Source organism: Patella vulgata, chromosome 4 (genome assembly GCF_932274485.2).
Source record: "Patella vulgata chromosome 4, xgPatVulg1.2, whole genome shotgun sequence".
Lineage (NCBI taxonomy): Eukaryota > Metazoa > Mollusca > Gastropoda > Patellidae > Patella > Patella vulgata.
In genome coordinates, this window is record NC_065882.2 from 55,218,346 (window position 1) to 55,231,210 (window position 12,865).

Consider the following 12,865-nt stretch of genomic DNA (forward strand, 5'->3'; position numbering starts at 1 on the left):
TGGTAATCAATCCGCCGATGGGGCGTTTTCGAGATATTCGGGGTCAAAGGTCAAATGGGTTCATTTGCACTGAAATGAATGCGCGGTTATTCCTGTATCATGAAAATAAGCTGAATATGATCGAAAGTAATCACACTTTCAATAAAAATGTAAACTTGCTAAATTCACTCTTTTTCTTTGTGACCCTAGAGGTCAAAAGGTCACATTTTCCGTTTTAGCACTAGGAAGATTTAAAGTAACAAATTTAATGTCAGCGTAAAATATAAAAACTAAAGCTAAAGCTGTTCTAATTAATAATAGAAAAATTTAAAATTAATCTTTAAGCGGTCTTAGCACCGAACTTTTACTTTGGAACGTCGAAAATGATCTTGCATAACAGAACCAAAACGCTTCGGAGCCAGTTTCAAAAATACACAAAAACTGTTAAATCAAAATCTCTCCGAATTAGTTTTACAACGAATGCTTTACATAATGATACCAGTTGTCTGAAAAAAATAATTGAACAGTTCAATGGCTGGACTCTAGCCTGCAGGCCGCGTCACAAATCCTGCCCAAATTTTCCCAGCTAACATTTACCAATACGACATATATATCCTGTGAACTACTATGTACAATGCGAAATGTACAATGTTCCGGCGAAATTCATAAAAACTCATAAAAGATTTGCAAACTTTTAATTTCGTCGTCAGATACGTGTTTTCCCGCCACAGATTAACGTCGGTTTTCCTAGACTGGGATTCTCGGAAATCCACGCGGCCTGCCGGGGTGGAGTCCAACACTGAAACTTTTTAATTGTTTTTCAGACAACTAGTATCATTATGTATAACAATCGTTGTGAAAATAAATCTGAGAGATTTCGATTTGGCAGTTACGTATTTTTGAAACAGGTTTTAAAGTGTGCTGGTTCTGTTATGCAAGATCATTTTCGACGTTCCAAAGTAAAAGTTCGGTGCTAAGACCACCTAAAGATAAATTTTAAATGTTCCTATTATTAATTAGAACAGGTTTCGCTTTAGTTTTTATATTTTACGTTGACATTTTATTGCTTTAAATCTTCTTAGTGCAAAAACGGTAAATTTCACCTTTTGACCTCCAGGGTCACTAAGACCAAAGGTGAATTTAGCAAGTTTACATTTTTATTGAAAGTGTGATTACTTTCGATCATGTTCAGCTTCTTTTCATGATATAAGTGAAATGAAATTCGATCGTTTGTCTGTTATCGCTCGTTACATCAGTCAGATACATAGAAGGATAACTCGTGTTTGTCATGTTTGGCGTCACTTCCCGTTTCTTCACGTGCTTGTTACACATCTCCCGTAGCAATGATCTCTGTGTTAAAATTATATTTGGAATGTATTTAACCAGTTCTATCACATATGTAATTATGACTGACACCAATATTGTCCTTTAAAACAGAGCTCATTGCCTGGACCAAATATGTTTACATAACGTTACGTCATGACTCACGATTTTATTATGCCCAATTAACCCGTATTTGCGTGACAAACAAGGCTATCTAAATGAATAACAGTGTAAACAACACTGTTTGGAGACGAACAATACTTTCACCGTTTTTAATACCTTAAATCACTGTCCAAAGGTTTAAGGGAAGACCCCAGATTAAACGAAAGGATGTCATGTTGCTGTACTTGGAATAGATTTAAATGAGCGGGAATAATAGACACACTCCCTCAAAAGCTCAAGTATCAGAAGTCAATCCAGCAATGGAGGGGGATTTCTCGTCTCGGGCCATTGCTCCAGGAAGATGCTCCTCCCCAGACATTTTGAAGAATCGGGATGTCATAGGTGATTTGGTCGTGTTTCCTGTACCCAAATATAACATTTAATTTTATCAGCTACAATCACACTATACTATAGTGAAGGAAATATATTGCTTTTGTGTGTGTGTGTGTATGTGTGCGATGGGGTGTGCTGATGCTGGTGTGTGTGTGTGTGTGTGTCGCCTACAGGCCGCACTTCTTAACTGATCGTCTTGAAACTTATTCCGTATACCCAAAGGATGATCCCTATTTATTTTGTTGCATGTCCTGACCCCAAGGGGCCGAGCCAAGCTCAAGTTTTGTGATTAGCGCCTTAGGGCCACAATTCTGAATGGATTATCTTGGTATACTTATTCCTTATACCCTAAGGACGGCAACTATTGATTTTGGCGCATAATCCGCAGGCTGGAATTCTGAATGGATAATCTTGGAACTTGGCATATTTATTCCTTTTACCGTAAGGATATAAAATATTTATTTTCACAGTTGACAGTTCGGGGCGAGTTAAGGACTGCGCGAACTTTTAGTGTCCAGCCGTCACTTGTTTATTGGGGACGGGGATGGCATTTACGCACCGACCAAAATTAGCGCGTGAGTAAATGCTGCTGACCCACGCCTCCACATACACGCCTGACTGGCTCTCTGGCTGGCCCATTGATTCAGTAGTCTTGAACTGCGCTGTGCTGCCTAGTGAGCGAAAACGAAGCTCTAGCTATGAACCATTCGTATAAATAGGAAGAAACATTTGAATGATAATTTGATTTGCACCCTATTATCGTATGACTTGTTAATAAAACAAATGACTTTTTTCAACTTTTCGACTAAAAAGTCACTAATAAAATAAATTGATATGTTTTATATTTTGTGTTTTGAAATAATAACTTTAGATTTTGTCAGGTGTAGTCTCGAGACAGTATTTTGCAGGGTTGCGCTGAGGGGGAATTGCCTTTCTTCACTTTCTTCTTCTCAAATGCTCGTAAAACTCCTTCCAGACAATCTTATCAAAATTTCATTGGGCGGCCTACATACCCAAAGCCAGCAGCTTTGGGTCGCTCAAAATAAGTTGTGGCAACTTCTGCACTATGCCTTCGGCCTTAAAAGTGTGTTGCCAAATCTGAAATATATCTGAAAACAGTCGCGTATATTGAAATGATTCCGTGAATCCTCCAGGTGCGCCGGTGGCGAACTTCGAGTCAAAGTTCTTGTTGAGGGGACAGTCACAAAAGTTCGTAACTTTAAGAGAAAATTTTACCTTACGAAAAAGATACGAATTATTTACGTCGGTTTCTCAAAAGTTGACTTAATTTTATTTTCTTAACTGTTTTCATAAATACCTCACGAATGGTCGTGACATCATATTGCGTCACTTCATTTATACATCAATAAATATTCCCATGGTCTTGACTTTTGAAAATGTCTGCATTTATAGCCGTTACGTTTGATTTTATCATTATCCTTGTGGACATTACCGACATGACGCTAAGATTTTACAGTCAACTGATGAATGATTTGCTAATTCCATGCCTTTTGAATACTTGTTTTTGAAAAAACAAAATTGGAATTCTTTAGCGCTCAGTGTTTTATAAGAAAAACTCACTAGTAATCCAACCAAATCATCAAATGACAGAGTTCGGAGAATATTTGTACGAATTAAGTGTTGGTCTTTCTCGTGATAGACGGGCATGATTTTTTGTATTACACTGGAGGTCATGACTCCTTTTCAGGCACTTGCAACATATCATGACTTTCTGTTACTCCACATGTCTTAGATATGACTAGATTCAGTGTGTGATCGTAACAGTGCTAATAATAGGCGTTAGGTGCGCGACTAGTCCTGATTTTTGCAGCACAACCATCATCATGAGCAGGCATATTTGCTGCGCCATCTTAAATTTGAGCAGCGCAATCTGCAACGTTCAGTCCAAGGGTTTTCCCAACCGTGCAGATAGATTTGGCGATGGATGCTCCCTTTAGTTAACTGTACTTCACATATAGCATTAACCGTAGCTCACTGGCCCAAACTTTGTGGTCGGGGGGCGGAATACGAGGATTTGTCAATTCCAGTTTCATGTCATCTGTCGGTTCTGTTTTCGATTTAAACGATTGGCTTTGTTCTCTTCAGCAGTCGGTACGGACGATATAGCTGGCGTTTTTCCATGAACTATCTGCACCTTAAGATCGAGTCGGTTCTGTCCCCAGCCTATACACTTCATCATTCTTTATAGTCGGTCTTTTGCTTGACACACACCAGTAGTCTAAAATAGACAAGATTTTATGAACCTACGGGATCAAGATCGTCACGATAATGAGCAGGGACGTGAAATATTATGCCGAGAAAGTGATGTTTTTATTGCAAATACCTGCAACCGTTTTGTCATTACCGCCCGAAGTGTTGCAAAAGGTGACCGACGAGGTAAAGAATGATAGATATTCATATTCTACATACCATATCCAATATTTAAATTTCATGGTAAATTGACAAAATCATGGAAAAGTGGAATGTTCACAAAGTTAGGCGAATACCTCCGGCAATATAGAAAGTAATGGGTGGATGACCCACTGCTTTGTAAAATAATAAACAAACATATTGGAATCATAATATGTATAGTTTTTCTATGTGAAAAAATGACATTGAGAGACGAGGTTGATTTCTGGCAACTAACAAAGAGTTGGAAATTTGTGGCAAGAACAAGATTGTCAACTTTCTATATATAGTTGTCAAAAGATAGACACCTACATAAACTACTTAAACAAACTAAACAATACGCTTAGAACGATTGTATAGTATAAAATACAGCAAAAGAAAAAAATGTGTTGTTTTCTACGCACTTCGTCAGCCATGGTGAGTTTTGAGTTTAAATGGTGTTCCCTCGAAAGTGAAAGTTGCTCTAATTTCGAAATCTTCATATTCGGCTGAGTCTTAGTTATGTGTCGAAATTTACGAGTAAGACGTCAAATAACCACAATTTCTAGTAATTGCTTCTAGAGATATTTCACTCGATTATGAGCCGAGATTACTTAGCTGCCAAGAGCAAATGTCTCTTTGACTGGGGGATCACGTAAGCTAAGTGGGTAAGACGCTGGCTCGCTGGCCTGGAGGTCGGGTGTTCGATCCCTGCATTGGCCGAGAAAGTTCATCCAGATTTTCCGGCGTGGTTCTACCTTGTCAGTGATGCAGGACGGAGGGGCCTGACAAGGACAGCTGTCTAGTCGTTCGGATGGGACGAAAACCTGAGGTCCCGTGTACACATTGGCGTGCACGTAAAAGATCCCTTGACAGTTGGAATTCGATATAAGAGTAGGCCGTAGTGCCGCTGTCCAGGCAAAATTTCCCTCATTGCACACTGTATGACGTATGCATATGCCCGTCTTCATTAGCCCAGTTCAGAGCAGAAAATGAAATGAAATGAAATGGGGTTTTACGTCCTACTGTTCTGCTCCGAACTGGGCTAATGAAGACGGGCATACGCCATACAGTGTGCTATGAGGGAAATTTTGCCCGGACAGCGGCACTACGGCCTACTCTTATATCAAATTCCAACTGCCAAGGGATCTTTTACGTGCACGCCAATGTGTACACGGGACCTCGGTTTTTCGTCCCATCCGAACGACTAGACAGCTTTCCTTGTCAGCCCCTCCGTCCTGCATCACTGACAAGGGAGAACCACGACGGAAAATCTCGATGAACTTTCTCGGCCAATGCAGGGATCGAACACCCGACCTCCAGGCTAGCGAGCTAGCGTCTTACCCACTTAGCCACGTGATCCCCAGTTCGGAGCAGAACAGTAGGACGTTAAACCCCATTTCATTTAATTTCTCTTTGACTGGTGTAATATTATTTGGTCAGTCAAATGGGCTTATGCTGGACAGTCTACAATAGATTCAGTTATAAAATATACATTCATTATCCTGCATTCACTGACAATATGATATGTTGATACGTTCCATGATGTAGCAATATTATGGCCGCAGACAAAATTGGTTTCAAACTCGTATACAAAGTTTATTAGATAGGGCATAACCATAACATTAAATAGATAATACATTCATTAATTTGTTTATCAAGAAACACCATTTCCGCTAGTGATCATCAAACTAAACGATGGAATCTACCGACAGTGACGCAATATATCTAGCTGACCAAATACATCAGGAAATAAGCTAATGCGCGTGTCCATCTCTATGGTTAGAAATTTGTAGGTATGAAAGCTATGTGTATTTCTGCTATTGAATTAACCAATCAAGTAATTAGGTAATCAGTGACTCATTTCTGGTTCATTAGACTTGTGCAAGTAATGTGTGGGTCGTTTTCAAACATTGTACACGTGTTACGTACATATTAAAGATTTGCATCACATGTTTTGAAATTATTTCTTAATTTTGAAACAAAATTTTCATCTTACTCAGTATTCTATCCCTAGTCAACAATTGTAAATTAGTCACCATTTTTGTAATTGTATTTCTTGGGTGTCATTGCTTCCTATGAGATGTCATGCAGATATCGTGGATACTTTTAACGTCAACATTTATTAATGATCGTATTTTTGGCCAGAATTCATGGCTCCCCATTGACCTGTTTAAACTTCGCATTGTCATGCTCAATAAATTTTCAATGGAATAAACTGACCGTTAATTGCCCATACATTGCCAACATTATTTAATAATTTATATAGATTACAATTGTATTCCAGTTTATAGACTTTTTGTGATTTTTATATATTTTCTTTTCAGTTCGGTTAACAGGTGGGGATGGTATATCCGCTGGATCGCTGCAAGTCTATTGGAACAACAACTGGGGACATGTCTGCGATCACAATTGGTCTCCAACAAATACAAGTAAGTGACATCCCGACTGTATTTTAGTTTAATACGGTAATACTGGATAACTTAAGTTACTGCTTATCGCTGAATATCTTAAACATATTTGTATTGTTTTTCGCGGCTGACACAACAGTGTTCGTAAACTTTGATATGACTTAGAATTAAAGTTTTTCTATTGGATTTTTGACTCGGTAAGTAAGGCGCTGGGCTCGATGTTGCCCGAGACAGTTCCTTGGGTTTTTCCAGCGTGTTTCTCCTTGTTAGTGGTGCAGAACGAAGAGCCTGGCGTTCCGTGTATCCCTTGGCGTACGCGTAAAGAAGCCTCGACAGTCAGAATTTCCTGCATAGCACACTATATGGCATATGCCAGTCTTCATTATACCAGTTGGATTAGAAAAGTAGGACCTTAAACTTCATTTCATTCACTCATGCTACTGAATTTTAGGAGTAGCCTGTAAAGAGTTGGGTTTTGATGATGGCGTCATGGCATGTTGTGGAGCTTTCAGTGATTCAGGATCAGCTATAATGGAGAATGTAAAATGTACTGGTTCCGAAAGTCGACTACGAGATTGCCCTCATGGTAATCCTCATTCCAGAAATTGCTACGCAAACAATGTAGGATTAGTTTGTTATAAGGGAACAAAACCAACAAGTAAGTCTACTTCTATATTTGATAAGCAGCTTAAAATGTGAGTGTTCTCAAATTTATGACTGGATATTAAACCAGATTATCTATTTGATTCCAAAAGGCGTTGAGGTTATTACTAAGGGTTCTACGTTCAAATACATTCAATGCCACATATTCCTTATGTTCAATTCCAGATGTGTCTTATCATGACGACAAGCCCAATTAGGGTCCAGAACGGGCAGATCGATGTTGGGCGTTTTCGCAAAAGTAGTTCCCAAAGTTATTTTGATCTATTTGAAAGTTGGTGAATCTACATTGCTCTTCTATCAGATTTCAGATCTTAACTGATTTTGTTAAATATTCAAGAATAGTTAGTATCTGAAGATAAATCTTGCTTCAAACGATTTTGAGCATTTTTGAAAATGTAGCCCCAAAGCCGTTTCCCCTGGTTTATTCGATTGTTCATCAACCTCAATTATTACCGTATTTGCATTCACCCGCAAGAGGTACATTTTCAGGAATAGCTATTATAGGTCTAAAGATGGTCCCTATCGATTTGGAGTATTTTCAGTAAACTGCCTCTAAAGTTATTTTGCCTGACTGGTAATTGTTTATTAAAGAATATTACCCGATTTTAAATTTGGATTGTGATCATTTTTTTAGTACGTTAAAAACAAAACGGTAAAAATCATGAGAAACTGTGTCTTATTACAGCTAGGACAACAAAGTCGCTAGTGGGCGTGTGTTACTTTTCCGGATACGCTATATTACGGGTTTAAAAATCGACTAATCTGTTGGTTGTCTCAAGTTAATAATCATAATTTGTCAGAATAGTATGAAATATCGTGGCGTAGCAAAGTATGAATAAATTTCATGAGAGGATCACCGTATTAAATATGACAGCTTTAAATGACATAGTTTCATTAAACCTGTTGACTTACTCAATATTAAAGAGAAATGTAAAATTCGTTATAATCGATTTTAATGTGAAAATGTTTATCATTCTTTACAGCCTACACGTGGAGTCTCGGTGGTGGTAATAATTATACGGGAGAAGTAATAGTTAATTATTTGGGTACAAATGGTAGTATATGTTCCGATGATTGGGATGATAATGATGCTAGAGTAGCTTGCAGAGAACTGGGTTATAGACATGGAACATCATATAATCATTTTAGATATAATTTTTATTATTCCTTTAATGGGGTTTACTGGATAAGTAAAGTGGCCTGTACTGGTTCAGAAAGAAGTCTTGCAGCTTGTCCAACAACTATAGCATTGGGTGAAGTTAAAACATGTGTAAATAGACATGTAGCTGGAATCCTCTGTACTGATATCTCAGGTATTTTAACCCACACATATCGCTTTGCCAAGCAAACATGGCTCAGGGAAAATAACTACTCAAAAATGAAGTGGTCAGTTCTGATTTTCTATAATTGAGTATAATGGGGGGTAATACATCAGCAACTTGACCTGTGACGTTTACAAGAATTGTGGGCGGACAAACCGGCCTTGTAGATGGGAGTGACGACAATATACTAACATGAAACAGTCAAGAACATTCCTTTCTAAAAGTCATAATACAAATACAAGTGGACGAAATTAAATATACTTCACTTAAACAGCAACATTGATCGAATGCGCGCTGTATAAGAATTCACTTCTTTATTATACAGGTATTTACTATAGAATAGCTGGTGGAGCACAAGATAATATAGGAAGGGTTGAAGTATCTGTGAATGGAGTGTGGGGTTCTATTTGTCGATCGTATTTTTATGATCGGGAAGCCAGCATCTTCTGTCGAACTCTGGGCTACAATGACGGAAGGGCACAGCGAAAACAATATCCGAACCCTGCTGGACCAGTTTATTCATCGTCTTTCCAGTGCACTGGAGATGAATCACAATTGGCAGATTGTCCACACACTGGGTGGAAGAAAGCGTCTATCAATACAAATTATTATTGCAGGAATCACAGAATTGATGCTGGAATTGTCTGTTATGAAGATGGTAAAATGCTATTTGTTATTCATTTTATGTTAAAAGCTCAGATTTTCGACAGAGAGCCCCCTTAAGACTAAGTCTAACAATCCCATTAGTTTCAAAAGGAAATCTATAAAACTGGTAATGTGTTTACAACAATTACAATGGTTACAGCATGGGCATATATAATATGGGTAAATCTGTATTAGAACACTGTGAGACTACTGGACACTGTATTTCATTAAGATATTGGTTTGCATAATTTTTAGTATTGATTTATAGACGGGGGCTTTTTAATTGAGTTTATTTGGATACTGATTCAATCTATATGCGGAAATAACTTTCTTCTGTTTCTCATGTTTTAGTTCGTTTGGCGAGTAGTTTTGCACCAAGTGAAAAAGAGGGACCAATTCAATTCTATGCTAATGATACGTGGAATTTAGTTTGTGATACTGGATTTACTGATCTAAGTGCCAAAAGAGTTTGTCAGGATATTGGTTTTATTGATGGAAGAGCTGTATGTTGCTCGGCGTATGGTTCCAACTATTTCTGGGACAACGGCGGATTAATTCTAAGCAACATGAGTATGGTATGTTCAGGTGCTGAATCTAGTTCCATGGATTGCTTACAACCAACAGTCTGTGAATCTCAGAGTTATGCTTCTGCCATCTGTTTTAATTCTACTGATATAATCGATGAAAGTAAGAATATTTAAAATATTTTCTCTTTTTTTTTAAAGTAGTTATCATCTTGTTGTGCGCCCACATTTCATTGTGAAGCATTGTGCTCATAAGAGGAAGATCCGTATCGTTATTCACAGTTCCACAATATTCCGTTCCAGGGTTATGTCCCCTTTTGCGAAAACCTAGTAACCGTAATAAGCATTGTGGTCATGAGGGGACAAACCCTGTCGATATTCATATTCCTGAAGCAATGGCCCGTGAAATCCCCCAGCAGCACGACAGCCCTTCGTTTAATCTGAGGTCTTCCCTTAAACGGCGAAAGTATTGTTCGTCCCCAAACAGTATTGTTTACATTGTAGTCGTTTGATAGCCTCGTTTGTCACGCAATTATTTTTTCTGCAATTTTCTGCTATGCACTGGTTAATTGGGCGTTATGACGTAACGTTATGTAAACATATTTGGTCCAATTTGAAGCTCTGTTTAAAGCCGAATCATATTAGTACGCAGTTAGGTATTGGTTGCTAATCGGACTATTGACCAGTCATAATTTGGTACAGAAATTTGCTTCCATTACAGCAGTGTTAAGTGAGATTAGGTCTAATCAAACGAAACACTGCGAGGAGTATGGTCGATATCCAGCTTTCCGTGACCTTCCGTTCCGCGTTATCAATGTGATAGTGAATACACTTTACAACAGATTTATTTTTTTTTTCAAATTTCGTGTGAATTATTGAGGTCATAAGAGGACGAAAACTTTCGTTTTTAGCATTCAAGCGATACAGCCAACCTTTCCCGAACCTTTTGAACAAGATAGATGCTGAAGTTTTTAACGGACGTTTTCAAGTTTTCCTTTCAGATAAGCTACTGTCTATGGCTTGGCTAATTTTCTGTGCAGGCGTATTTCGTTTGCGTGGCTACCTTTTTGTATAAACTTTTATGTATTAATTCAATGTACAACGGTTAATACTTGTATGGTACTCTTTATCAATATTTAAGGCTACCAGTATCAACTTGATTTGCGAAAAGACACGCGTGGTATGATTGATGTCTATCACTACGGTACCAAGGGTCGGATCTGTAGCACATTCTGGGATGATACCAATGCTAAGGTTTTTTGTAAAGAACGTGGATTCCGGGATGGTATAGCATACCAATCACCTTACTCGACATATGCTTCACTTGATGATCGTGGTCCTTATTGGACGAGTGCTATGAATTGTACAGGAGCTGAATCTTCATTGTTAAACTGCTCATTTAACGACAGATTAAACTTGGGCAACTGCTCCACGGCCGACGCAGCAGCAGCAGCTTGTTTCAATGACACTACAGGTAAAGTGGACATTTTAAATAAGTAAATCCAGTGGACGTATTATGTCGACGCCCCTGTCCAACGGTCCACGTGTCCGTTCACAAATATTTGTTGACATAAAGTCGTGTTTTAGCTTTTGGACCCGCTACAGGTCGCAGTCGTTATCCTCCGATTTTGATTAAACTTAAGATATATGTTTATATCCCACAGGTCTCGGATCCTGTCGATATTGGTGCATATTGGACGGTTTCTTCGTACATTGTGACCTCCTGATTGTTCGAAAAACCGCGTTTGTAGCTTGTGGCCCCTCTGGATGTTACAAAATCTATTTAATTTTACAAACCGTTCAAACATATCACCGTTACACCATAATTACGGTTGAGTTAAAATTTCGTGAAAATTGGATCAAAGCTTTTCGTCAAAATGGCCGCTCCCCTTCACGCAAATCGTGCAAAAGCATATTATACGTACACCAAGTATGTGGCCCCCCGTGAGGCTACGGTTAGTGTCCGATTTAGATGGAACTTAAAATTATATGTTAAGGGTCAAACGTTCTTGGATGATTTCGATCTTGGTACGCATCTGACCTTCCTTGCATTCTGGAGTTATGCCCCTTACCTTTTGGTGCAAAATGTTAAAAATATGTACAAAGTTTGTACACGCCCCAGGGGCCCTGATATTTGTCTGATTGATGAAACTATAAATATTATTAAGGATCAAAATATTTTGGATGAGTTTCATTTTGGTGCACATCTGACCTACCAATCCACAATTATTCCTTCTTTTTCTAAAGAGTCACGGTGTCTTAGTGGGTAAACTTCAGATAAAATTACTTGGTAACTACAGGCATCGTTTAAAATGTACATAGATTTATTTTAAATCCCCTTATATTAAATTACTAACTTTTAACCTTGTATTATATGCATGTATATATCCATTATTTACATAATTGTGTTGTGTGATGCCTATAAACGTAAATATACTTTTGTTAATAAAGATATATAAAAAAAAGACGTGGCTCGCTAGCGTGAGGGTCGCTTGTTCGATCCCTGCATTTGCCGAGAAAGTCCATCGGCATTTTCTGACGGGGTTTTTCCTTGTCAGTGGTGCGGAACGAAGGGTCTGACAAGGACAGCTGTCTAGTCATTCAGATGGCAAGAAAAACCGAGGTTCCATGGCGGTGCTTGGGCAAAATTTCCCTTCATTTCCTTTTTCTAAAACATTTTGAATGTTATAGAGGCTATTTTTTCTACGCGGACACATTTTTATGTGGACGTATTATGTCGTCGTCCCTGTCCGTCCAGACAGCCATTCACGTTAGTTTGTGGACACTCTACAGGTCACAAGTTTTATACGTCCACATTTTTGTATGGTTTTATTATGTCTTGGTCACTGCCCGTCGTGTGATCGTTCGCATTTTTTGTGGACCCTCTACAGGTTCCTTTCGGTATTGGTGCACATGGGACGGTAGATTCCTGAATTATGGTCCCGTTCAAATTTGTTACCGTTACACCATAATTATGGCGAGTTATGCCTCCTGCCTTATACGCAAAATGTGAAATATGTACACAGTTTGTGGACAATTTTTGTCCGATTTAGATGCAACTTAGCATACGTGTTAAGGATTATTAGTTCTTGGATAAATTCATGGGAAGCACCAG

The 12,865-nt window shown here is 38.5% G+C and overlaps 1 protein-coding gene across 1 annotated transcript in view; it reads left to right on the forward strand.

Annotated features, from left to right (window-relative positions):
- Positions 1-12,865, forward strand: part of LOC126819003 (deleted in malignant brain tumors 1 protein) — a 57,881-nt gene that overhangs the window by 32,326 nt on the left and 12,690 nt on the right. The window contains exons 22-27 of the mRNA XM_056100416.1: positions 6,513-6,617; positions 7,048-7,254; positions 8,243-8,572; positions 8,907-9,239; positions 9,578-9,913; positions 10,892-11,224. Of these exons, the coding sequence (XP_055956391.1) occupies positions 6,513-6,617; positions 7,048-7,254; positions 8,243-8,572; positions 8,907-9,239; positions 9,578-9,913; positions 10,892-11,224 (1,644 nt within the window). The remainder of the gene's footprint in view (positions 1-6,512; positions 6,618-7,047; positions 7,255-8,242; positions 8,573-8,906; positions 9,240-9,577; positions 9,914-10,891; positions 11,225-12,865) is intronic.